Below are 25,596 nucleotides of genomic sequence, written 5' to 3'. Positions count from 1 at the left end.
TGTTCTTCATACGTTGGATCACTTCCACGAGCCTAGCATCAGGCGCTGGGTTTCCTTTCTTCATGTAACAAAAACACCATGTTACCAGAGCAAAGGAAAAGCCGATTATCCCATGTCCATACCTTCCAAATATGAGCAAAAGCATGCTCCATATATAGAGCTACCCAAGCACAAATCATAGTGAGTTCTCCATACAACCAAAAAATCAGGATTTGCTGGCCTGTAAACCCCATCCATAATGCCAAAAGTGGCAAACGCAGTTCCTAAATACTTGGAGACCTCCACAATAGTTGAATTACTACTGTGGTTGCGTAGAATCACGAAAAAGCATTATCTGGGGTTTCTCCTCAAATGATCTTTAGATTTCGTAGGTAAATGACTAGATCGAAATTTATTTCAGAAATATGATATTTAATTTGTGGGCTTTGGATTTGTACAGAAGCATACTAGTTTTAAAAAGTGTGCCTTTGTACAAACTTTGACATACATGTATTGTTCAAAATTTGATTTGTACATGATTTGTACAGAGGTACACTATTTAATCTCGAAACTTAGTTCAAAATTCCAAACGCTTATTTTATTAATATACCAAAAACGGTCCCGACCTGACTTCTATTCCTTATCCAAATCAAATCTCTTTTGTATTACAGAAATCTCGCCACATTTTCATTTTTATCATTTTAATCATCACACAAATCTACTTATCACTTCTGCATTGTTCTCTAGTGACGAGATGGTCGTCAACGTATCTCATTCTTTTCGGTGTTGATGGTTCTCTGAATTTGGTATTTGACGCATTGCTCATCTGATTTTGCAATAACTTGGGTATGATTATTAAGTTCAGATGAGCAATGCGTCAAATACCAAATTAACACCGAAAAGAATGAGATACGTTGACGACCATCTCGCCACTGGAGAACAATGTAGAAGTGATAAGTAGATTTGTGTGATGATTAAAATGAAAATGGGGTAAAATTTCCGTAATACAAAAGAGATTTGATTTGGATAAGGAATAGAAGTCAGGTCGGGACCGTTTTTGGTGTATTTGAAATAAGCGTTTGGAATTTTGAACTAGGTTTCGAGAGAAATTAATTCGGCGTTCTAAATGCTAAGTTACAAAGAGCTCGGTTTTAGAAAGAGAGTTACAAGTAGAAAGAGAGTATAATAAATCTCGAATCCCCTCATAAATGATCTGTGGGAAGTATTTCTAGCGGATATTGAGAAGTAAGGTTTCTCTAAATCGGGGTGATGTAGCAGCTTCAGTGCATCCCGCAGTGACGTTTTGAACCGCACGTTCGAACCACTCTGCGGGTAATGATGATGAGCTCGTCGCCGAGTTATCCACGCAGATAAGTCACTGTAAGTGAATTGCTCACACACATGTCAGTTTATGCTCGATTCTACCCACTGTAAATTGGTATAGTGATGATGACAATTAGACGGGGTTACGCTGACTAGACTCGTTAACCCTAATTTAACATTTTGTCGACTTGGTCAATAGGTTTTAATATTCAAGATAGATCTAGCTAAGTGAGGGTGTTAAGCCCACTTCCAATACAGCCTTCGTGAATCCTCTCCTAATCAAGCATCGCAGATGATGCAGCACTGGCTTGCCATTTCTCCTCCATGATTGTCTTCGTGTGTATCGCTTATTCGCTTTGCTATGGCGATTGATTTTCCTCTCTTTTTCACTATTTCTTTCTTTGGGCTTTTATTATTTGAGCTTCGAATCTTCTTCATATTCATTATATTGTCATTGTAATGGGTTCCAAAATGGGTTCTAAAATGAGCTAGTTCCAAAACACTAAGGTCTGGTTAGGCTTGTATTTTTTTGTTTTTAAGCTTTTAATTGAAGTTAAAAAAAAAAAGTGGGTAACTACTAGTTTACATATTTTACTATTTAGTCCTCCTCCTTTACTACTACTTAACATAATTTGACCCAAAAAAAAATCATTACTCCTCCTCCTTCCCCATTTGCAATTGAAATCGTGAATTGAAAATAAGTTTTGATTTTTAGTCTTTGTTCCTGTTTCTTTTTTCACAGAAGCTTCGATCCCAATTTCTTTTTAAATTGTCAAATCGATATCATAACCGATTTTCCACGCTTATATATATTTACATATTATATATATAAAAAGTGATGATATCTTTTTACAAATATAAAATTTGATTATATAGACAAGAAATACAGTATCTTTTGTTTTTGTTTTCAAAATCGACCATATAATCTTTGCTCGGCATAAAAAAAAGAGCAAGATACTGTATTTCTTGTCTATATCCCCAGAAAATAGCAAGATATGCAACGAGGGAAACAACTCTCATGAAATCATGGGGAATAGGATTTACAAATTAATTAATTAAGAAGGCGATAAACTTGATCTCAACTAATTTAACTTCATCACATCTTTATCTCCCTTGAAAATCGCATTTATCTCCAAATATAAGTTATATTCTTTTTCAACGGGTCTCGGATTTGTAAAAGTAGCTAGTAACTAATAAGTGTTACGCATTAGTTGAGTAAACGTTAGAAATTTCTTTTTCCAGGTACAAAATGGAACGTTTTGACATGTATCACTGTTTATTAGTTAAGTTCCCTCTCAAACCAAAGAAATAGGTAAAATGAAGAAAGAAGATTTATATTATTTTATCTAGGAACTACTCCCTCCATGTTAGGTATACTATAGTGTACATCAAAACGAATAAGAACCACAAAGAAGAAGGAATACAAAAACCGAGAGCAAAGGCGGGAGAAATAGAATAGAATAAGACGATGAGGAAAGAAAAACCTAGGATATGGCTAATGCGATCCATGGTGCCTCCTCTGTAGTGCATTTCTGGAGTGTGTTTGAAGAAGCTGAACCATGAAATTATACCCCCGATGCCTGTAATCCCGTAGAACATACCTAAGACCTCGATATCTGCAGCTATGGGGATTTTGTGATGTCTCACATATACGAACGTAGCAACACTGAAGGCTATCAAAAGGATGTGCATAACCATGTCGTAGATTACTTACTTGCACTTCCTGCACCCACCAGACGTAAATTACATCATTCACACACACATCGATGGTTAATACAAATCATATAAATTTGATTTGTAGCAAAAAAGAGGGAAAAAAACACACCACCATGGATGACCACTTCGACATTCATCGTCAATAACAGGATTCATGACTTAATTTATTGCAATTAGATATCTCCTCTATATTATGTATTTGTCTATTTATATCTAAAGTTTCAGAGCCTCTTCCTAGGTATCTTATCGATGTGGGATAGGTATAAACAAAACAAAAGAGGGTAACAAACATAGTTTCCAATTAATTACTTTTTTTTTTTATCTAACTTTACAACTTTTTTAAACTAATACTTTTCGGGTTGTAACTGACTTTTTTTCTAATTATACAGATAAATATAAATCGTAAATTATATATATATATATTTTTTTTTTTGTTCCCTTGGTCCACTTCAAAAATACGTTCAGTGTAACTAAGATCCGTTAGCGGCCAATGATACCTCCCACGAGAGTCCTCATTTGTTATGTTTGTACACACGTCGCGTTAATGATCTAAAATTATGCAAAACTCTCTCTATGCATCTTTGTGGGCTCTTGCTGAGCCGTCTTCAGTATTAAAAACCCAAATATGTATTTCATACAAAAGTTGATATGTATATTCCATGTATTTTTTTTTTTAACATTATATATCCCATGTATTAAAAGAAGCGGATATGATTCCGAACAAATACTTGAACGTCCGTAGACTGTAGACCTAAGGAAACATTGTCAAACTCGCAACGTGTTGTTGATTCTCGTTGGCGTGTTTTTTTTTTTTTTTTTTTTTCGCAAGACCTGCTTCGAGTTCCCTGGTGTTAATGAGATTTTGCTCACCTGAAGAACTGAAAATAGTTTCGGAACTTTTATTTGGTTTCATGACACTGTCACTGGTCAGCTGAATTATATTTAGGATTAGTGACATTTAAAAACTTTGCGATTTATGGATTTTTAGGAATTAGTCATTCTTGGTCAAATGTGTTAGGACTTAGTTGCTTTGCTGCTGAAAAACTAAACTCAACTGAATTTGGGTATTCTGCAACATAAGTTACAGGTTACTCTGCAAAAATAACCAGCATGGTTCAGAACATTAAAAATTTCACTTCTCGTGGTTTATATATCTGAATTCAAAGCGGCTTCATTCTGAGAGCGTTGTAGTTTTTTGTTGATTTCTTGAATGTATGATGTGAGGAGCGACGTGCCTTAGGCTCAGGCCGAAGATTATAGCAGATTAGATATGATGTGTTGCCTAAAGTTGCATTCTGGAATCAAGGCCATTGAGGAAGAGCCTGAGGACTTGGAGAGTACTGAGTCAATCACTACTTCATGATTACAAGTTAGCGCTGCTCATTAATTTATATCATTAACATAACACATATGTGGGACCCATCAAAGAAAAATATCAGTGGATTCAGCAGAGTTGTTTACTTCTGCTTCCACGTGTTTTCTTTCCTTTTTTTTTTTCCCGTTCACGTCGAGAACTCCTCCTCCCATTTATTTTCCCGAGAAAATAAAACCCGTAAGAAAAAGAATCGTAAATTTCTCCGATTGATTTGTGAAGAGATAAACAGTGAATTAGAAAGAGCAGGAAGCTTAATGGAGTCGCTAGCATCTATTTCTCCTTCCATAAGACTCCCTCCAACCACCACTACTACGATCTCCGTTTCAACTTCCCGATTAGTATTTCGTTCCCACCGTTCTTCTTCCCTTCCCGGCTTGTCCAGCGCCGGGAGACGGATTTCGCTTTCGAGAAGAAGACACTTCGTCAGCTGCAAATCTACTGCCGGCGGCGGAGGAGGATCAGAGAAAGTAGGTGGAGATGAAGACGAAATCGAGGAAGTTGAAAGAGCGCTTCAATTGGACGGTACGATCCCTGGAACTTCCGATGAGTTTGTAAGGCAAGTCTCGTCCCGCGCTTACGACATGCGTCGGAAACTAGAGCAGACGTTTGATTCCACCAGCTATGACGGTATAATCCCGACTCCTTTTTTCGATTACTCAGGTCGGGAAATTGAGGTTTCTATCGCGTTTTTTTTGTGTCTTTTACGCTCTCAGTATCTGCGTTTTCTTGAGGATATTTAGTGATGAAGAAGAATACATATTTTTTCATTTGACTGATACTTCCGTTGATGCACATTTTAATCCTACTCAAACATAGTTTTTCTGAGGTTTGTCCAAGAGATGTTGTTGTTGTACTACTTTGGTTCCTTATAGCATTGTTTTCATTAGCAGGAATCAAATCGTTTTGTTGAGCAATGTCAGAATTTAGTCACTGTGTCAGAATCCAATCTGTATTGATAGCTGTAGTGAGAGTTGCATACTATTTCTTTCTTTTATATCCCTAGGAGAAGAGGGCTTTTAGCTACACTAGGATGAGGAAAAATTTTGCTTTCTGATCTTATCGATGTTTATGAATCATCTAGAAGATTGCAGTCAAATAATTTCTTGTCATCTACAGTTCAAAAATTGATGTTGTTCCTCCAATGATCTGTATCTTACTTGGGATGATTTCTTTCATCAACCCTCTCTCACCGAGTCTTCTCAACGATCTCAGTGTTGGAGTCTAACCCATGGAGAGGAGACTCGAAGCCTGTATATGTACTAACACATAGAGAAAACCAGATCTGCACCATGAAAACAAGAACAAACCACAGGTAACCAACTCATTCCCACTCGAGCTAATTTTATACAGTTTAACTTTTCCTCTCGCTTGCAATGACATTTTCAATTCCTGTATAACAGTGAAGTAGAGAAAGAGCTTGGACTGTTGTTCTCTAAAAGGATCAGCAACAAGACAAAGCAGTCTAGACCTGAAACTAAATTTGATATGCTCGTAGAAGACATTCGAGATGGAGTTCTGGTAAGTTTTCTCAACGAATCACTTCCCACACATTTATTATGAAACCCAAAATTTTTTTAATATGTTTTCTATGTCATAGGTTTTCGAAGATGTGAATGAGGCTGTTCGATACTGTGACCTGTTACAAGGTGGAGGAAAAGGGTGTGAAGGCGTCGCTGAGATTGATGCCTCATCTGTAAGAAGATTAAGTTATAAAGTTCATCATCTCATTTTAGAAACTGTCGCCTTTATATTAAACGTTTGAAATCATCTGCTTTGTTTTTGTGTGAATAGGTCTTTGATCTTTGCCGGAAAACAAGGTCTCTGGCAGTGCTCTTCCGCCGTGGAAGAACACCACCCACACCACAGACGCTGGAGCGTAATTTGGGATCCCGTAAGCGTTCTCTTGAGGACTTAAGGGACGAGAAATAGCTTGCGAAACAAATCATTATTGTACATAACAATTGTCTGCAAAAACTTGTATAAATTACACTGTATGTAATCATGTATATATGAAAAGATGTATTTGACTCGTGTTCCTTGTTGTTCCTCATTATTCTCTTGAATTTGATCACTTTACTTGAAGGCTTTTGAAGTTCAAAGTACTAGTTGGTGTGTGAGCATTTCGGTTTATCACAGTCCAGGGTTTAGTTGAGAGCAAACCTAATTCGCTTTGGCTTGTAAGAGTTTGGAATTGATTTAATATTCAATTGTCAAGCAGAAAGTGCCCTTAACACCGATATTTTGATATATCTAGAAAAGCTTATTCGAGAAAGTTTATTATTACAGCTCCTTTTGTTGTTGTTGTTGGTTTAGGTCTCTAACCGGAATTGGTTTGGGTCTCTAAATGGGGGGCCTTAACTGCGGATAATTTTTTTTCATCACTTGTTGGGCAAGCAATTTGGTGTAACTAGAATTGGCCAAACATGATTTTAGTTGACCAAAAAGGACTACAATATATTAATTTTTTAACGAAGACAATGAGTTTTGTTCACATCAAAATAGATGCTAAAGGCATATGCGTGTGTAGTGTGTATTTATAGCAGTCATGTGTTAGATGTGATGGCATTTTATCCGGATCATTGACTTAGTACATCTTCACACACAAAAACCATAACTTATATTATATGAGCCAATGAATCAGATTCATAGAGTTTTTCGATGAATTGTCAAAACTAAGTTAATTGAATATTTTAAATATTAATTTAGCTTTTGATGGTTGTCAAAAGAGAAATTTGTTTAAGAGATAATCATAACTAGACTTATATAAACAATAGACATGAACTTGTCCCGATGTTTGCTTAGAATTTTTCTTAACTCAATAAAGGGTAAAATCAAAGGTGACTAATTCTTTTAACAGATTGTGGGAAAAAATAAGTGCAAGAATTAACAATAGATATTAATTTTATTCAAAGTAACTAAATCTATTACTATAAAAGTATATCTGCAATATGTAATTTGTTCATTAAATTCAGAAATTTCCCAACATGATTCCTTGGTGAAACTATGCCTAGCCTTCCTAGTCGGTCAGAAAGTATAAAGACCGAAAGAAAAAGTCTGAGAGATAACGGCGACAGAGTAAAAAAGTAAAAAAACTCACTAAAATAGACGGAGGAAAAAGTCATCAACTTGACGGCTAAGTTAACGGCGGGTGATCTACGTTCACACACAAGAGGGACAAAAGAAATAAGCATCATCATCTCCCTCTCCGGTTTCGCAGTAAAGAATTGATTCCTCAATCACCCAAAGAAGCAAAATCCAAACTCCACTCAACCCATAAATTTCACAGTAATCGCGTCTTTCGATCGATCGAACCTAAACCCTTTTCTACGAAAGTCTTGTAAATTTTTCCGCTTTTTCTCAATCATCTGAATCGGTTGAAAATGAGCTCCGATTCATCTCCGGCTGGAGACGGCGGCGAACAAACTGCTTCCGCTGCTGCGGGAACGAGCGCCGGGCCATCACCGTCTTACGACAAACAGAAGGAGAAGGCACGTGTGAGTAGAACGTCTCTGATTCTGTGGCACGCGCACCAAAACGACGCAGCTGCAGTGCGGAAACTCCTGGAGGAAGATCCGTCTCTTGTTCACGCCAGAGACTACGACAAGCGAACGCCTCTCCACGTGGCGTCGCTTCATGGATGGATCGATGTTGTGAAATGTCTGCTCGAGTTTGGTGCTGATGTCAACGCTCAGGATAGGTGGAAGAACACCGTAAGCGTTTTCCTTTGAAAATTTTGTTGGGTTTCTTGGAAGGTGTAAACTTTTCTTTGAGACTTCTTTATCTTTACCTTTGATCTGAAAATTTGTTTCGTTTTTGGGTATTCGAAGCCTCTGGCTGATGCAGAAGGAGCTAGGAAGCAGAAAATGATTGAGCTACTGAAATCTCATGGCGGTTTATCTTATGTGAGTTTTTGTTTTTCTTTCTGATCTCGTATAGCTTCAGATGATAAACGTTCGTTCTCTAAGGTACTGATTGCTATGGAATATGAAAAAGATTAATGCAAAATTTAGGAACTTTCATCTCTCTACGAAGCAGCTGCTTACTGCAGTATTGTTCGTTATACTTGTTTTCAAAGATTCAGAGAGACACTAAGTGTTTCGATTACTCTCGTCTTTTTTTTGGTTCTGTGTGGATCTCTTAGTCTCTTTGTATCTGGCTGAGTGAGTAAATTCTCTACGCAGGGTCAAAACGGAAGTCACTTTGAACCAAAGCCTGTGCCACCACCAATTCCAAAGAAATGTGACTGGGAAATTGAACCTGCTGAGCTGGATTTCTCAAATGCCGCAATGATTGGAAAGGTTTGTATTCTTCTGAAGCCAAGTTTGGTTCTTGATATCGATAGTTTTGAGTTAAATATCATCTGTGTTTAGTTCAATGCAATGGAGTTTGCGCAGTGAGTTTCTTTTAGCTAATTGGGAGGTTGTTGGTTCACATTTTCTGTCAGGGTTCCTTTGGTGAGATTGTGAAAGCTTATTGGAGAGGCACACCAGTAGCTGTGAAACGTATTCTTCCGTCTCTGTCAGATGATAGACTGGTTATGTAAGTTCTAATCTCTCTCTTCTGCTCTTATCAGATGAGTTTCCTCGACGGATTTTAGCTGATACTTTGGTAACAGTCTCTCGTAAGATTCTTGGTGTTTCATAAGTTCGATATTATTCTGTGATACAGTCAGGACTTCAGGCATGAGGTTAATTTGCTAGTTAAGCTTCGCCATCCGAATATAGTTCAATTCTTAGGAGCGGTAACCGAAAGAAAGCCGCTTATGTTAATCACCGAATACTTACGCGGGGTAAGTTTTTATCACTATCCGCTGTCTTTATCTCTGCATTGTTTTCTCCATGGCTATCTAAATGATCCATGCATTTTTTTTCACAGGGAGATCTTCATCAATACCTCAAGGAAAAAGGCGGTCTTACTCCGGCAACTGCTGTCAACTTTGCGTTGGATATCGCAAGGTAATTGAAGCTTACCATTTTAAGACATTATGTGAAAAGCTTTTCGTCATCTTTGGCCTGAGTGTTTTGTTGTTTTTCCTTTTTAATCTGTTGCTAACAGAGGAATGACATATCTTCACAATGAACCCAATGTTATCATTCACCGAGATCTTAAACCAAGGTAATCAAAATTGCTTCATATATTGCTCTCCTCGGTTTTACTTCAAATCTGCTGTTTATAAAACCGGTTCTCGCCTTTTATATTTTCAGGAACGTTCTTTTGGTTAATTCCAGTGCAGACCACTTGAAAGTTGGAGACTTTGGGCTTAGTAAGCTCATAAAGGTTCAAAACTCTCACGATGTCTACAAAATGACTGGGGAAACCGGAAGCTGTGAGTATTGTTCTTTAGTAAAACCACGGTCGTCGTCTTTTTTTTTTCTCTTTCATTTTTCTAACTTCACCTCCTTGTGTTACTCTTCTTCCAGACCGGTATATGGCTCCTGAAGTATTCAGGCATAGAAGATACGACAAGAAAGTCGATGTCTTCTCCTTTGCAATGATACTTTACGAGGTACTGAGATCTTAGCTATAAAATTCTGTCTCTGCAATAAACATAACCAAAGTATAGAAAATCTTAACCTTAATTTCATTACCACATTGTAAACAGATGCTTGAAGGAGAGCCACCGTTTGCGAACCACGAACCATATGAAGCAGCCAAACATGTATCAGATGGGCACAGACCTACTTTCCGTTCCAAAGGATGCACACCTGACTTGAGAGAGTAAGCAAAATCTGAGACCATATGAACCGTCTCTAGTTGACTGATAGCTTACCAATTTGTTTTTACAGGTTAATCGTGAATTGCTGGGACGCGGACATGAACCAGAGACCATCGTTTCTGGACATCCTCAAGAGACTTGAAAAGATCAAGGAAACTCTACCATCAGATCACCATTGGGGATTATTCACTTCATAATACACAACCAAATCTTCATTTAAACAAAAAACAACCAGAAACAAGAATATAACATTCTGATTGCTTATTTTTTCTATGTTTCTTGTCTTTTGTAAAGATTATTTCGTTTTCTTTTTTTTTTCTCTTTTCATTTGTTTCACAGTAAACGACTTAAGAGAGTGGTGTTCTATGGATTGGATTGAGTTTGCAGGTCAGTGAGATGTTAAGATAATATCAGACAGGATAAATTGTCTGTTTCCGCAAGAGAAATCGAGTAATAAAATGCTTTGACAAAAATGAATTCAGTTGTATATAAACTAGAGGCTTAAGGTTGTCAATACAATCTCTGTCATCAAGATATTGTAATGGTCTTTAGATGAGCTTCTTCTTCTCGAAGAAAGTCTTTAAGTGCCAAAATTGAAGACCTGCCACCGATAAACAAACCGCAAATGACACAAAACTCAACCATGCCATCTTCGAATTTGTTGATCTGTTCAGTTCGTGCATTTCTTCTTCCCTGCAACGTACGAGAGGAAGATGACTTTTGAGTCACTCACTTCGTCAGATTAAGTGACTTTAAGGGAAGACAGGTTTTTGTGTAATATTACCTGTCGCGGAGGTAAAACATCTCATCATGGATGGAAGTAACAGTTTCGAATAACTTCTTAACCTCAAACTCCATCGTCTGGCAAATAACATCAAGATCCAACCATAAAAACGTTAACAAAACAACTCTGCAACCTCTTTAAGAGCTTATAATGTCACCATTGTAAGTTAGCTTTGGCTCTGTTGTCTGTAAAAGCCTAGTCCTATCTATTTTCACCTTACAGGGGATCAATCAATCATAGGGAAAGAACTCCTGAATGAGCTGAAGTAAGAAACCGATCGGGATTAATGTTAAACTAATCAATCTGTCTTCTCACATGCATCAAATGAAGCCTAAGCAATGTGCGGACTCAAATTCATTGCCTGGTTCGAACCAATCCAATGCACCAAATATAACGTAGAAATTAAGATTACACAGAACATCTCAGTTCAGATATAACTTTCCATTTTCCAGCATAATGTTTTGGTCTAACTTAGCTATCGATAATTCCTCACACAATCCTCAACTTCTCCTCTATGTCATCGAAGCGTCCATCTATCTCGTCTATGAATTTAGCTTGACTAAGTTAAGACTTTTAATACTAAAGAAACAGCCGGAAACTTACTTCGACTTGGCTCTTCTTGGCCACATTCAACCAGTCCTTGGTATGAATACCCGTCCTCCAATCAAAGTCAATGATCAGCATCGTCTCCGGTTGGTGATTGACGGCGGAGAAGCAAGTAATGTAATCTCCTGTTTCGACCGCTGTTATCGAGAACTGTCCCGTATCCACTCCGTCCGCCTCGTGATAAGCCGTTCCTTGCGGCGATGTCACCTATACATCAACACATTGCATTTACTGAAACACCAGAAAAAGAAACTGAAAGAAATGCGATAAGATCGGGGAGATTTTTAGATGAATTGTTATTACCCTGACGGTGATTTTGTGGGAAGCAGGGAGAGGATGATCTTCGTTAGGGTTTACGATGCTGTATTTGCCGACGGACATGGCGTTGGCGTGAATCTCCTCGGAGATGCATTTCGTGTGCCCAGAAAGTAGCTCGTAACGCATTGAGAGCGTCGCCGGAGACAGAATTGAAAGGATAATCAGTACGATCGAGCTCCGATGAAGATCCATGGCGGCTCCGATATTGCGAGAGATAAATCGATCTGACTGTTTCGTCATTTCTGCCTAATGATGGAGACAAAAGAAAGTCAACACGTGCAATGCCACGCGTAAGTGTTTCATTCGTCATAACACGTGGGTTGGTTTAACACCTCCGACTCGTGCTCGCGCGCAGCTCTGATGTGGGCTTTATAATTAAGGCCCAATATTATATTGGACTTACCTTCTGAAGAATCTCGTAATGCCACCTTAAAAAGAAAATAAAAAAATAAACAACTCATCCAAATTTCATTCAAGCTTATCCTGTTTATAAAAAGTTCGAACTTGATTGGTAAATTTGTTGGAAAACAATACTCCTTGCAAGGGATGTAAAGAAGTATTTAAGTTTTTGTAAAGAAGAAAAAGACTTTCCTTGCAAGGGATGCTAATGCAAAAGTAAATGCCAATTTAGGGAATGAGTGTTATGATTTCGTTTCAATTTTTCACAAAAAGTCCAACAAATTCTGTATATTGTAGTTTATCTTTCTTAAAAAACACACACACATATGCATGTTAATTAAAGAACTGTCTGGATAAAAGAGATTAAACATTTTATTTCGAATCGTGATTAGTGCAATAAATAGGTGAAAATTGAATAAAGTAGGGAAGAACAATTAGGTGAATCCGTTGACGAATGACTTCGAGTCTCAAAAAGGTGAAATGTGTCATCTTTCTTTCTCTATTAGTATATGTTTTATCAGAGTTGAATATCTTTGCGAATTATTCTCTTTCTTCTTTTATATTTTTAATAATAAACCATTTCCTCTGAAAACTCGTTTTTTTTGTTGAATGAATTTGGTATTTTAATTAAGTCAAAAGAGTGGAAGAGAGGGAAATATGATCAAAGGGCTCTGATCAACCAATTAGGAAGAGTCAAGCTTTCAGAATTGGGAAATAATAAATTTTCATCCTAAACAAATGGGAAAATATTCGAAAGAGTGATGAAAAAAATATAAAATAAATGGGACCTAAAATAAATAAATAGAAGACCTTGGCGGTTATTTATTTATTTACGTATTTATTTTTGATCTTCATCCCTTACTATCACCGTTATCACCTCTCTCTAAATTTCTTGTATCGTGATTTTTATTAATTTCGATTTTACTCGGAAAAAGAAAAAAAGAGCTCCTCGAGATTCAAACCTTTGACAAGGAGAGAAACTGTTTCAGGAGCATTTCATTTCGCGTTTGTCATCTAATTTTATCTGAGCATTTCGAAGAAATTCTGAGGAAAATTTGACATCACAAGATCGAGAAATTTAGGTTTTGAGATTGGTTTCTCATGAAGCGGCGACGACGATCGTCGGAGGGAGATGGAAGTTAGATCGGAAACTACTCAGGCGCGAAGCGATAAGCTTCCGCCTCCGGCACTTCCGAAGCCTCGCGTACAAGTTTGGTTCGTAAGAGTCTGCTCCAGCATTTTGGTTTGGACCTGTTTGGTTCAGCTTTTCGCCGCCGGCGAGCTTTGGCATTCCCGGATCTTCACTGGTCTAACCAATCAGATTTCTAGATTTTCAGCCCCTGTCGAGCCAGTTCCATTGCCGCCTCCTCTTCCTCCCCCGAGTCAGTTTTATTTCCATCTTCTTTCTGGTTTTTCTGTTTGGGGCATTTAGGGTTGTATTTGTTTTCGTCTTGCTTGATAGTATAACGAGATGATTGGTTTTTGCAGGAAATTACACAAGCAATGGGATTCTACTTGTATCCTGTAATGGCGGACTTAATCAAATGCGATCCGCGGTTGGTCACTTGTTCTAATTGTTGCTTTAATTGCTCTTTTAATATTTTTCCGGATTTGATGTTTCTAAATCCCGACGCATGTTATTTCAGATTTGTGATATGGTGACTGTTGCTCGGCTATTAAACCTCACTCTCGTTGTTCCAGAGCTTGATAAAACATCCTTCTGGGCTGATCCAAGGTACTGTATGATCTTCTGTGTTAACAGGATATCTCATGTCTGATTATGCCTAACGTTTTTTTAGCTCACTAGCAATCTAAAGCATCCTTGGTTTCGTTTTGCAGTGGTTTTGAGGATATTTTTGATGTGAGACATTTCATTGATTCATTAAGAGATGAAGTTCGGATCTTAAGGAGGCTTCCAAAACGGTATAGCAGGAAGTATGGATATCAAATGTTCGAAATGCCTCCTGTGAGCTGGTCGGATGAAAAATATTACTTGAAGCAGGTATAGGCTCCTCACATATATCAAGCGTTTGCAGTTTCTTCATTTCTTGTTCTGTGTGTGTTTGTTATTGTTGATGAGTTTTTGTTGGTCTTCTCTTGTTTAATTCGACGAGTATACACACGCCTGTGATCGGTATATCTGATTTTTTTTTATCTTTTGTTCAGGTATTGCCCCTTTTCAGCAAACATAAAGTTGTACATTTCAATAGGACCGACACTCGCCTGGCAAACAATGGGCTTCCTCTCGCACTCCAGAGGCTCAGGTGCCGGGTGAACTTCCAGGGACTAAAGTTTACTCCACAGCTTGAGGCTTTGGGGTCTAAGCTAGTCCGCATTCTACAACAAAGAGGGCCATTTGTGGCTTTGCATCTGAGATATGAGATGGACATGTTAGCTTTCTCTGGTTGCACTCATGGTTGCAGTCAGGAAGAAGCGGAAGAGCTAAAAAAGATGAGGTTTGCCTTCGAAAAATATGTCCTCAATTGGTGCTTTGAATACACGTATTTTGTTGTTGTTGTTGTTAATGCATGGTTCCATTCTGTGCTGTAGGTACACATATCCCTGGTGGAGAGAGAAGGAGATAGTCTCAGAGGAGAGGAGGGCGCAAGGGCTGTGTCCTCTGACGCCAGAGGAGGTGGCATTGGTTCTAAAAGCATTGGGATTCGAGAAAAATACACAGATATACATTGCAGCTGGTGAGATTTATGGGAGCGAGCATAGACTGTCCGTACTCAGGGAAGCATTCCCGAGAATTGTGAGTCTACCCGTCTCGGTTTCCCTATCAAGTGGTCAACTACGTCTGCAGTATACATGCACTTTTTCTTATCAGTTTGTTCTCACATGTGGTTATAGGTTAAGAAGGAAATGCTATTGGAGTCAGCAGAGTTGCAACAGTTTCAGAACCATTCGTCTCAAATGGCTGCTCTAGATTTCATGGTATCTGTGGCGAGCAACACTTTTATTCCCACGTATGATGGAAACATGGCAAAAGTCGTGGAAGGTCATCGGAGGTAAATAATAAAATTGAATCCATTCAATTTCCTGACAACTGACAAAGTAGTGTTAAGAAAACCATTCCTGTGATTCTTAACTTCGTTTGTTGTGTTGAGTTTGCAGATACCTTGGGTTTAAGAAGACAATCCTGCTTGACCGTAAGAAACTCGTGGAGCTACTGGACTTACACCACAGCAAGTCTCTCACGTGGGATCAGTTTGCAGTAGCCGTTAAGGAAGCCCATGAGAGACGAACAGGAGCACCTACACATCGAAGAGTAATCTCTGACAAACCTAAGGAGGAAGATTACTTCTACGCAAACCCTCAAGAATGTCTTTGTGAAGGCACAAATTGCCACGACCTGTTTGGCCATAGAAATTTCAATTTAACACATTGAAGTCATGTTTTTTAGCATATTATCTCATTGTTTCTGCAAGAGGACGGCATGCAGAACACTCAGAAAGGGAGCTGCATAAGTTCCTTCCCTGAGTTTTTCCATTTTTGTTTGTAACCTTTTTTTTTTCAGTTTTCCTGCATAGTTGCTGATCTTAATTTATTTGTTTTACGTAAGTTAAGATGTAACTAAGAGATGTACCAACTTATAGAACTTCAAAAAGGCCGCTTTTGGCAATAGTCTAACATACAGATTGTTGTCTATCAATTTTTCTATCTCGAGGTCGATTCAACTCTATGCGGTCTTGTCTGAGACCAAACCAGTACAGATTTTCTTTCTGGCCCTGAGCTTGTTCTGCAGGATAAGCTATATACCAGCTAAGCTAATCCTCACTCCCAGAAGATGATTTCGCCTTGCTCGCCGACCAAACCAAGATCTTTGAGCCTTCTCTCTTGGTAATACTCTAGCACATCAAGCTCAAGCTCTCTATCCTTGAAGATTTGGTCGATTTGCTGAAGCACCTTCTTCTCACCAATCCTTATCTTGAGAGCCATTTCTATCCTAGGCTCAAGCTTTCCTTCTTCCAGAAACTTCTCATCCTGCCAAAGACGACAAAGACAGAGCAAGAAATGAGTGCTAAGTAGCTGCAAAGACAGTATACGTAAGAGCTGGAACATATATATACCTCTTCAATGGTGGTGCTAAAACCAGACATAGCAGATTTGCAGGCATCTCTGACAACACGGCATATAAGTTCCTCGTTTGAACGGCTTACAGGCAATTCAAGATGGCCCCATATGGTGTTTCTGAAGATAGACTCTAACAAAAACGCATCTGAACCGCCAAGAGCCACAAGTCGAATGTACTGAAGCATGCCAGCAGGAAGAGACTGGCCCTCTACTATGTCAAAGTATCCGGTCTCACTCATCCCGTTAGTCTCAGCGATATCCAACTTATCCCCAAAGAATGGGTCTGATTCTGGTATCTCTATTGTTAGAGTGTATGAGTTCCGGTTAGGGCTTGATTCCACAAAACCATAGTCCAGAGCAAGTTCTGCATTGCTTTTGTTCAGATCGTACTGAATGTATACCTGTGGAAGAGATCACCCACACAAATATTAAAGGGCTTGTTCTTTCACTCTCTTGAGGGGTAAAAATAAGCAACAGGGTTTGAAGCTTACCTGCTCACCTGCTTTAACATAAACAGGTGATTTCAAGGAAAACAAGAGATCTCTAGAGAAAAGCCCAGCTCCTTTGATCTCATATGCATAATCTTCTGTAGTTATCGCGGGGTTATGGTTTATCTGTACAAAGTCAAACACCGTAATCATGGATATGGGTGAAGGTTCTTTGCTGGATAATTTAACAAGACGTTCTCTGAAACTAGAAGAAAACTCTCCCTTCTTCGAACAATTCTATTCTATAAAGGAGGGCTTACCAAATCTGCAAGAGGGATCAAGACAAGGTTTTGGCCACGGAGGCGAGAAAAGGCTCTCGACCTGAGAATCCCAAAAGCCCAGATGAAGTCATCGAGTGTTATGCGGGATGAGAAGAGATCTTTGTTAGGCAGTAATATCTCTTGTTCCAGTTTCGAGAATTCGTTCTCCACATACTCTTTCACACCCAATGTGGTGCTCAACAGTTGAGTCCCTGTGCCACACAACAGAAACCCACCACGTTCACAATGTTGATCAGGCAATGCAGATTGTGAACGGTACTCGAATGATCTAACTATCGAAAGAAGAAGAAAAAGGTTGAAAAGATCGAACCTTTGAGCTCAGCAAGCTCCTCTTCTGACCTGTACTGGATACATTTCACGAAGAAGACATCCATCTCACATCAGATAAGTTCTTTAATATAATGAATGATGATCAGAGAAGGACAAAACCCACCAGAATATGGTAGAGTCAGTAGATTCAGGAAGAATATCAAGATAAACTCTCCACGTGGAATCTTCGTCATACTTTTCTTTGATTAAGAACAGAGCTACTGAAACCCACGGCTTTAATCCCCCGCATAAAGGTCCAATTTTGGAAGCCGTCACAGTCTCTGGGTTTATCCACAACCGCTTGGGAATCTCCAGTACGACCTCATTTCTTCCGATATCGCGCCGGGCTACAAGTCCTAGACCTTCCGATACCACCGCGGGTTCTGCGACAGACTTCCCGGATACGACTCCTTGGTCTCCGAGCCATTTCCAGAATTTCCCTACATTTTCCGGCAATTCTGAGCGTGAAGCGGAAATGGGTCTCACCGAAGATTTCATGGGTAGATTTATCTGCCGAGTAGAAAGGAAAGGAAGAGTTTTGAGACTTTCTTACTGACGGGAGACGGAGAAAACCCGTCGCGACGGCGACGGCAGCGGCGGAGGCTGTCATGGTGGTTTTCCGTTGGCGGGTAGAGAGTATCAGTGAAAACAGAGAGTGGATAATATCCACGACTTAAAAAATTTTCAGCTGAGAAAATAAAAAAGTCTATTTTTCCTAGTCAATAATTTAAAAGGCCCATTTTTGTAAAAGGCTCATTATCGTAAAAGGCCCACTATCATAAATTGTATATCACAGAAAAGACAGTCACAAAACTAACATTTCTAGTTTCATTTATTTTTTTGTTGATAAAATGTAAAGAATTTCTAGTTTCATTTTGTTTTATAACTCACAGAGGCATGATATTAGATTTGGATCCAAATTATAAAATTGCAATATCATCAATATATTCGTATAAACTATAATAATGCTACAAACTTCGATCTACTAACATCTATATCAATTTTTTTTTGGTTAACTGTATGATTATGTCTCCAAATGATATCAAAGACGGACGGAAAAAAATAAATACTTCTCTCATGTAAACCACAAAATCCAAGCCCATATGTTGGGTGACGTGGCGGTCAGATCTACACAAATTCATGGTCTGCTCAACGAAAGTCATCCTTTTTTTTTCGGACTAAAAAAGTCATCGTTTCTTCTTGTCAGACAAATGAATTTTCTTATTTTACTTTTCTTTCTTCCAAACTTTATAAATATAATATAGAGTTTCGCAATTGACGAAACTATGATATTTGTGATTTATCGTTACCCTGTTTCTTCTTAATTGGTAACAAGAAAATATCTGGTATTCTATAACTAGGTGCGTGGAAAAATGCTTCATGATAAAAACAAAAAATAGTACTCCATTTAGTAATTAAGTGTTGCGAGATGGTCAAATAGGATGGCTAATTTATCTAGGAAAGTCAATTTGGCTAGCATTAAAAGAAAGAGATACATGATCAACTTAATAATAGTAACCATGACTCTTTTGATATTTTTATTTCTTTAACTAAACATTCACAGGGTTACTATACTATTCAGTTCATAATCTCTGCAAAATCAATGAAGGATTTATTTATTTTTCAATAACCTTCTCCACTGAACATCATTCTCGACAAAATGTTTCAATGATTGATGCAACTCTGAATTTATAACGTTCAAATCGTATGCAAATAGTCTATATATTCTCTCGTTGGATCACTCATCATAAAATCATATCGTTACTTGATTTTAAACTCATCTTAGGTTCATTTTTCTTTCTCAAATTGCAATTCTTACAACTAGGTTATTCTAGATTAATGATTCCATTGTGATAAAAAATTTGCCTTGTTAGTCCAAGTGATAGATCAAATCTTTTCAGACGTGAAATCATCGTACTCCACCATATCTCCCTAAACATGTCTATGGGTTTTGGGAATTTAATTACCCACGACTATAAAAAATAAATTCGCGGTTATTATATAACAAGTAGAATTCTACAAAAATGCATTGATTCTAGATTACTGAGTGTAGTTCCCAGTCAGTGTAATGTTTTTAGTACCAAGTAGCTATCTGTCTCACGAATCAGCAAAACTACCCATATATATACACATGCTCACATAAACTTCATATTTCTCGTTCTATGCTTTGTGTTGTTTTTCAAAAACCAATGGTATTGGAGATACTCAATTATGATAATTGAGAGATGATTGTCTATATCATTAGCACATCATTCTTAGTAATTAGTCAATATTTTATTTCCTTACTTTGCATTACAATCTCTATAGAAATGTACCATCATCATGTACAACGAAAATCATGACTTTTCAAAAATCTGATACGGTATATATATGACAAGTAATCAGTACCTAATTTCCCTAATTTTGTTTTTTTCTCTGTCTTCTTCCTCTCAATTGTTCTCTCCAGTATACTCTTCATCGTTTTCTTCTCAAACATGTATACTCCACAAAAACGACTCCCGTCGACAACGTTATTGACTGTAAAAATCATTCCTATATATATAGTATAACTATAAACTATAAACATGATGCCGAGACATTGTGAATTGACTACACAGCTGTCGATTAGATATAAATAACTCGAGGACCACTAGCTGCGTTGATTTTACAGATAACTAATTAATTTTGTTGCATTTATTATACACCAATATACTTTATACTATACGAAATTAGATATGTCTTTCTATTTCTAATTATAAAATGTTTTTTTTTTTAAGTTTTCATATAAATAAAAAATAATTGATATGTAGTAATAAATGCATCATTTTTCTTAAACAGGTTTCATAACTATAATCCAGTTATTACATCATGTATTGACAACTTATCAATTTGTATAGAAAACTTAATAATTAATCTTTTAGTAATTGATAAATTTTTTGAGAATTTAATAATCACATCCTTTTTATATTATTGTTGTTTAGAAACCAGAGTATTTGACCAACAAGATCAAATGAAACTATCGCTTTAAATAATCTTCTTTTTCTGAATAACTTCTCTATCTTATTCCTAATTTTTTTTTTTCGCACGTAATAATTTATGTTGAAGAGATCCATGCAACTTAATGAGTATACGTTAATTCCATTTTCTATTCACTTTGGTTCTCTGAAATTAATTACAATAATACTATCAACCTCGAGCCGCCATATGCATGTGTGATAAAAATATGCGACTAGGGTCGTCCACTACGAATATAAAATTTCTCGAGACGACACCGATTGATTAGTGGATTAATGATCAAAATCGAATATTTTTCCTATTTTCTCAAACGCTTAGATTAACACGCAAATTAAACCAAAATGCGGCGATACAATCTATTGTAAGAACTAGTAAAATAGAATGTTCGATCTTTGTCTGAAAACTTAAATGTATAAAAATATTACACTCATGGTAAAAGTAGATGTCGAAAATCAACTCACAAATTTCTTGTGCCATGATGACTAGGAAAAAGCGGAAATTATTTGTAATGGAATGACCGATTACAGTAAAAAGGAGTTCCAATTTCTCTATATTTGATTGAACTTGTCAGTTTCCACGCGCTCAAGTTGCCCAAATTGAATTTCACGTTGAATAGGAGTCAATAAAGATGATCAAAAAGCTATAAAGTTAATTACTCGTACAAATTAGAATCAATTTTTTAATCATAAACATCAAACAAACGTTTAAAAATCATAACAACTCTCTCTTTCTCCTCTCTTCTGATTAGGTGTATATATAAATATACGATTCCTCTGCTCTTCAGACACAAACACAAAAATATCAATCTAAACAAAGACTAAAGATAGATTCGAAAAAAAGACTAAAGATAGATTCGAGACAAGAATCGAGATGAAGTTCGGGAAGGAGTTCTCGTCGCAGATGGTGCCAGAGTGGCAACAAGCTTACATGGATTACGATTTTCTCAAAACTCTTCTCAAAGAAATCATCCGATTCAAACTCCGAACCAACAACGCACATCCTCATGGCGGTGGCGCCAAGAATCACCACGACGGAGGATTAAACCGGAAAATGACTCTATACCGCGCGTTTAGCGGTTTAGTCTCAACGCCGGGAAGGCAAAGACGAAGCAATAATCCTCACGACGTCGAGGAAGGGATACAGTTAACGGCGACGACGTCGACGTCGGGACCGATTCTGGTGAACAACACGGCGAGTCGCGGTTACGAGACGACGTTTCTGATGGCGGCGGAGGAAGGAGGAGAGTATGAGTTAGTGTTTTTCAAAAGACTAGACGACGAGTTCAATAAAGTCAACAAATTTTACAGAGAGAAAGTAGAGGAAGTGTTGAAAGAAGCTGTGGTGCTCAACAAACAGATGGACGCTTTGATCGCGTTTCGTGTCAAAGTTGAGAATCCACAAGGTTGGGGATGGGATGAACGGACGGTTGAGATTACTCGATTAGCTTCCGATATCGCTACTTCTGCGGCGGCTCTCTCCGCTTCTACTCCCGCCGGAGCTAAATCCAGTAAGCAATCATTGAGTCCTTACTTTCCCCACCTAACTTACTGACTTTCACTTTCCGACACAAAACACAACCGCAAGATTGGTTCAATTTGATGTCCCGGTCTAAATTAATTTCCGGTTTATAAAATGGCTTACCAAACCGACATTTTTAAATTTTGTAGTGAAGGTTCGAAGTCAAGCTGCTCATATGGAGTCAATACAGGAAAGAGGCTCGAGAAGAGCTGGGCAAATAGAAGAAAATGATGAAGAAGAAGAGGAAGAAGAAGAAGCAGAAAATAATGTAGACGTGAATACGAGCAGGATGAGAGGATTGAGACCAGCTCCGATTGATGTTCTGGATCGAGTCAAGATCAACAACACCAAAGAGACGCCTCGTTCCACCATTAAAGGAGTTCTCCAGGTATCGAGCCAGACCGAGTTAAAATTCAGCAGAGATAATCTGAGGAAAGTCGAGGAGAGGCTCAGGCGTGCTTTCGTCGAGTTTTATCAGAAGCTTCGGCTTCTCAAGAGCTACAGGTGCGTTTGGGTTTAAATTTTGGTTGATGAAAGTGGGGACTTTTTTTTGTTTGTCTCATGATTGATGGGTTTTTGAAATTTGATTTTATGTAATGCAGTTTTTTGAATGTATTGGCGTTCTCGAAGATATTAAAGAAGTATGATAAGGTAAGATTTGAGCTTGAGCCTTTCTATTTTTGGGGGAGCTAGATGTTTCGGGTGCCTGAAATGTGTTCGACGAAATTCCTTTTACAGGTAGCCTCGAGGGATGCAACGAAGTCTTACATGAAAGTAGTTGATAGTTCATACCTGGGAAGCTCTGATGAGGTAAGAGGTTTTCTTAGTTTTGATCCAATTAGTTAAGTGGCCTCATCGATTTCTCAGTTTTTTTGTTTAGTCTCGTATTGATCTTTTATCTATATCTTCTGTTATCGCAGGTTATGAGACTCATGGAACGTGTTGAAGCTACATTCATAAAGCATTTTTCAAATGCTAATCGAACAAAAGGAATGAATATCTTACGGCCTAAAGCGAAACGAGAGAGACATAGACTTACATTCTCAACTGGTAAAGTCAGAAACTTGCACAGATTGGTATTGTTAGTTCAAACTTTGTGGTGCTTATGAGTAATTTGGTTTCAGGTTTCACGGCTGGATGCGTTTTCTCTCTTATCGTGGCTCTTGCCGCGATCATCCGCACCCGTCATCTCTTGCAAGAGGAAGGCCAGAAGCAATACATGAATACTATGTTCCCTCTGTATAGGTAGACAACGTAGTAACTTGGCCTTTATTCTTAAGAATTAATATCGAGCATTGGAATATGTTGTTTAGATGTTTTCTTATTTGCTGTTTCTTGCAGCTTATTCGGTTTCATCGTGCTGCACATCATCATGTATGCTGCTAATATATACTACTGGAGGCGATACCGTGTAAACTATTCCTTCATATTTGGGTTCAAGCAAGGAACTGAACTTGGATACAGACAAGTCTTGCTTGTGGGTTTCAGCATCGGAGTCTTTGCATTGCTTTGTGTTCTTGCCAATCTTGACATGGAGGCAAATCCCAAAACGAGAGACTATCAAGCATTTACCGAACTTCTTCCTCTTTTCCTACTTGTTGTAAGTTCCAAAACCCGGAAACTGGAGTTTTGTACTCCCGTTAAAACAATGGCATAATAAATAACCCTGTTATATTTGTTTCCCACTTTTGCAGGCTCTGTTCGTGATTCTAGTCCTGCCATTCAACCTCTTTTACCGCTCAAGTCGCTTTTTCTTCCTCACTTGTCTGTTTCATTGCCTCGCCGCTCCTCTTTACAAGGTAAATCAGAGATTGAATAAGCTCATCTACCAAAGAGAATGTAGTAAATTTCTATCCGAGTAGGTCTTAAACTGTTACTTTTCGTTTTTCTCCTGCAGGTAACATTACCTGATTTCTTCTTGGGCGATCAATTAACTAGCCAGGTTCAAGCTATTAGAAGCATCCAGTTCTACGTCTGTTACTATGGTTGGGGAGACTTCAAACATAGAGAGAACACTTGTAATCAATCTGGTGTGTACAAAACTTTCCTCTTCATCGTTGCTGTCATCCCTTATGTCTCTCGCCTCCTTCAGGTACATAGCTTCTTCACTTCAAAAGAGTAATCCAACATCTAGCATTCAATAACTAAAACTGTACCCAATGCAGTGCCTGCGACGGCTATTTGAGGAGAAAAACCCGGAGCAAGGGTACAACGGACTCAAGTACTTCTTGACTATAGTGGCGGTTTGCTTGAGAACGGCTTACAGTATCCAGACAGGTCAAATCGCTTGGAGGGTCTTAGCCGCTATCTCCTCAGCTGTAGCTGCAATATTCTGTACATACTGGGACTTTATCCATGATTGGGGTCTTCTAAAGCGGACATCTAAAAACCGCTGGCTCCGTGATAAACTCCTCATTCCTCAGAAGAAAGTTTACTACATCGCGATGGTGAGTCTCAAAAAAAAAAAAATATTACATCAAAGGTGTTAGACAGCAACTGATCTTGGAACATGTATCAGATTTTAAATGTCCTGCTGAGATTTGCGTGGATCCAGACGGTTCTAGATTTCCACTTCTCCTTCATGCATAGACAAACGATGGTTACTCTTGTTGCTAGTCTTGAGATCATTCGTCGTGGTATCTGGAATTTCTTCAGGTATTTCTAAACTCACAACACTGATTAATTCCACAAGCTGTGTTGCGTTAATATTCAGTTTAGTAACTCTCTTGTGTTTTTTTGGTTCGTGGAAAACAGATTAGAGAACGAGCATTTGAACAATGTAGGGAAATTCCGAGCCTTCAAGTCCGTTCCATTACCGTTCAACTACGATGAAGATGAAGATAAAGACGATTAGTAGTTTCAGAAGACCGTGAATACTCTTTTCAGTTACCCGAAGTCCATCAAACCGTATACACCTGTCTTTCTTTTTATTTTTTGTCGACAGAATAGAAATGTAGGAGGCATCAAAGACATGTAACACAAGGTTCGATTTTTAGTGGTAAATCGTGTAGGAACATATATACAGTATTGTTCAAACTGTTCATTGCAGTTTATATAGAATTCATTTTATTCAACTTCGCTCTTCGTACATAATTCGAATCGACTCTGATCAACCAGACACACGTTGAACGAGAATAGTTGAAAAAGACTTTTGTCACACCCATTATATATTTTCAAAAACATACAAACAAGACTAAATTTGAGATTCACCTTACCAAAAAATTATGCAGAGAAAATGCTGGCCTTAGAATTCTCATTCAAAGCGAAGAAACTTCAGCTCAAACCTAACAAAATGATCAACGCTGACGATAAAAGTCAGTCATTCTTGGCCGCAATTAACTAAACTCTCGTTAAACATGATTGTCGAAAACATCTAATTGATATATACATAAACATCGTTGATTAAGGCAAAGAATCATATGTTCATCATCAACATCGTATAAACGGATCAAGGGTTTTAGTATGCTCGGTTCTCTGCCTTTACAAGGGATTTGAGCTTGCTTGCAACGCAAGGCTTTACATATAAGAGAGAAAAAGGAAATATACAGACGACAAGCCGACAAGGAAAAGATTTGAGTCATTGAGTGCATAAGGAGAAAAAGGAAGTTTTCCAAGAAGAAGAAGATAGGCCATCACAAAAGACTTCTACAGCACAGCTAGAGAGCGTAATCGAATCTATTTATTCCATGTTCAAAAGTTTAAACCCCTCCCAA

General features: G+C 38.0%; 6 protein-coding genes across 6 annotated transcripts; 4 read left to right on the top strand and 2 right to left on the bottom strand.

Moving 5' to 3' along the window:
- The first annotated feature begins 4,527 nt into the window (after positions 1–4,527).
- On the top strand, positions 4,528–6,425 carry LOC18993475. Its single transcript, XM_006417005.2, has 5 exons — positions 4,528–5,020; positions 5,606–5,705; positions 5,794–5,911; positions 5,991–6,086; positions 6,185–6,425. Exons 1-5 carry the CDS (start codon positions 4,648–4,650, stop codon positions 6,320–6,322), a joined length of 825 nt encoding a protein of 274 aa, XP_006417068.1. The 5' UTR covers positions 4,528–4,647; the 3' UTR covers positions 6,323–6,425.
- A 1,120-nt stretch (positions 6,426–7,545) lies between these two features.
- LOC18993474 (integrin-linked protein kinase 1) lies at positions 7,546–10,534 on the top strand. The gene is made up of 11 exons (XM_006417004.2): positions 7,546–8,103; positions 8,221–8,295; positions 8,575–8,691; positions 8,838–8,932; positions 9,062–9,182; positions 9,269–9,348; positions 9,449–9,508; positions 9,598–9,719; positions 9,814–9,899; positions 9,996–10,111; positions 10,180–10,534. Exons 1-11 carry the CDS (start codon positions 7,774–7,776, stop codon positions 10,304–10,306), a joined length of 1,329 nt encoding a protein of 442 aa, XP_006417067.1. The 5' UTR covers positions 7,546–7,773; the 3' UTR covers positions 10,307–10,534.
- LOC18993473 (transmembrane emp24 domain-containing protein p24delta7) lies at positions 10,507–12,082 on the bottom strand. Its single transcript, XM_006417003.2, has 4 exons — positions 11,803–12,082; positions 11,497–11,706; positions 10,894–10,970; positions 10,507–10,802 (listed from the first exon to the last, which is right to left on the bottom strand). The coding sequence occupies exons 1-4, from the start codon at positions 12,055–12,057 to the stop codon at positions 10,658–10,660; spliced, it is 687 nt and encodes a 228-aa protein (XP_006417066.1). The 5' UTR covers positions 12,058–12,082; the 3' UTR covers positions 10,507–10,657.
- A 1,064-nt stretch (positions 12,083–13,146) lies between these two features.
- LOC18993472 (O-fucosyltransferase 3) lies at positions 13,147–15,744 on the top strand. Its single transcript, XM_006417002.2, has 8 exons — positions 13,147–13,598; positions 13,705–13,772; positions 13,863–13,951; positions 14,056–14,218; positions 14,383–14,672; positions 14,767–14,971; positions 15,070–15,227; positions 15,334–15,744. The coding sequence occupies exons 1-8, from the start codon at positions 13,349–13,351 to the stop codon at positions 15,605–15,607; spliced, it is 1,497 nt and encodes a 498-aa protein (XP_006417065.1). The 5' UTR covers positions 13,147–13,348; the 3' UTR covers positions 15,608–15,744.
- Positions 15,745–15,799: 55 nt separating this feature from the next.
- Positions 15,800–17,994, bottom strand: LOC18993471 (fructose-bisphosphate aldolase-lysine N-methyltransferase, chloroplastic). Its single transcript, XM_006417001.2, is given in 7 exon segments — positions 15,800–16,203; positions 16,290–16,694; positions 16,785–16,907; positions 17,042–17,253; positions 17,373–17,401; positions 17,496–17,890; positions 17,892–17,994. Coding segments are annotated over 7 exon segments (1,464 nt in total). The 5' UTR covers positions 17,982–17,994; the 3' UTR covers positions 15,800–15,993.
- Positions 17,995–21,130: 3,136 nt separating this feature from the next.
- On the top strand, positions 21,131–24,957 carry LOC18993470 (phosphate transporter PHO1 homolog 3). Its single transcript, XM_006417000.2, has 12 exons — positions 21,131–21,872; positions 22,033–22,387; positions 22,486–22,534; positions 22,622–22,693; positions 22,804–22,933; positions 23,008–23,128; positions 23,225–23,483; positions 23,578–23,682; positions 23,781–23,975; positions 24,049–24,330; positions 24,402–24,538; positions 24,638–24,957. The coding sequence occupies exons 1-12, from the start codon at positions 21,236–21,238 to the stop codon at positions 24,735–24,737; spliced, it is 2,442 nt and encodes an 813-aa protein (XP_006417063.1). The 5' UTR covers positions 21,131–21,235; the 3' UTR covers positions 24,738–24,957.
- Positions 24,958–25,596: the final 639 nt, after the last annotated feature.

This window comes from Eutrema salsugineum, unplaced genomic scaffold (genome assembly GCF_000478725.1).
Source record: "Eutrema salsugineum unplaced genomic scaffold, Eutsalg1_0 scaffold_5, whole genome shotgun sequence".
Classification (NCBI taxonomy): domain Eukaryota; kingdom Viridiplantae; phylum Streptophyta; class Magnoliopsida; order Brassicales; family Brassicaceae; genus Eutrema; species Eutrema salsugineum.
This window is presented reverse-complemented; position numbering and strand designations above follow the sequence as displayed.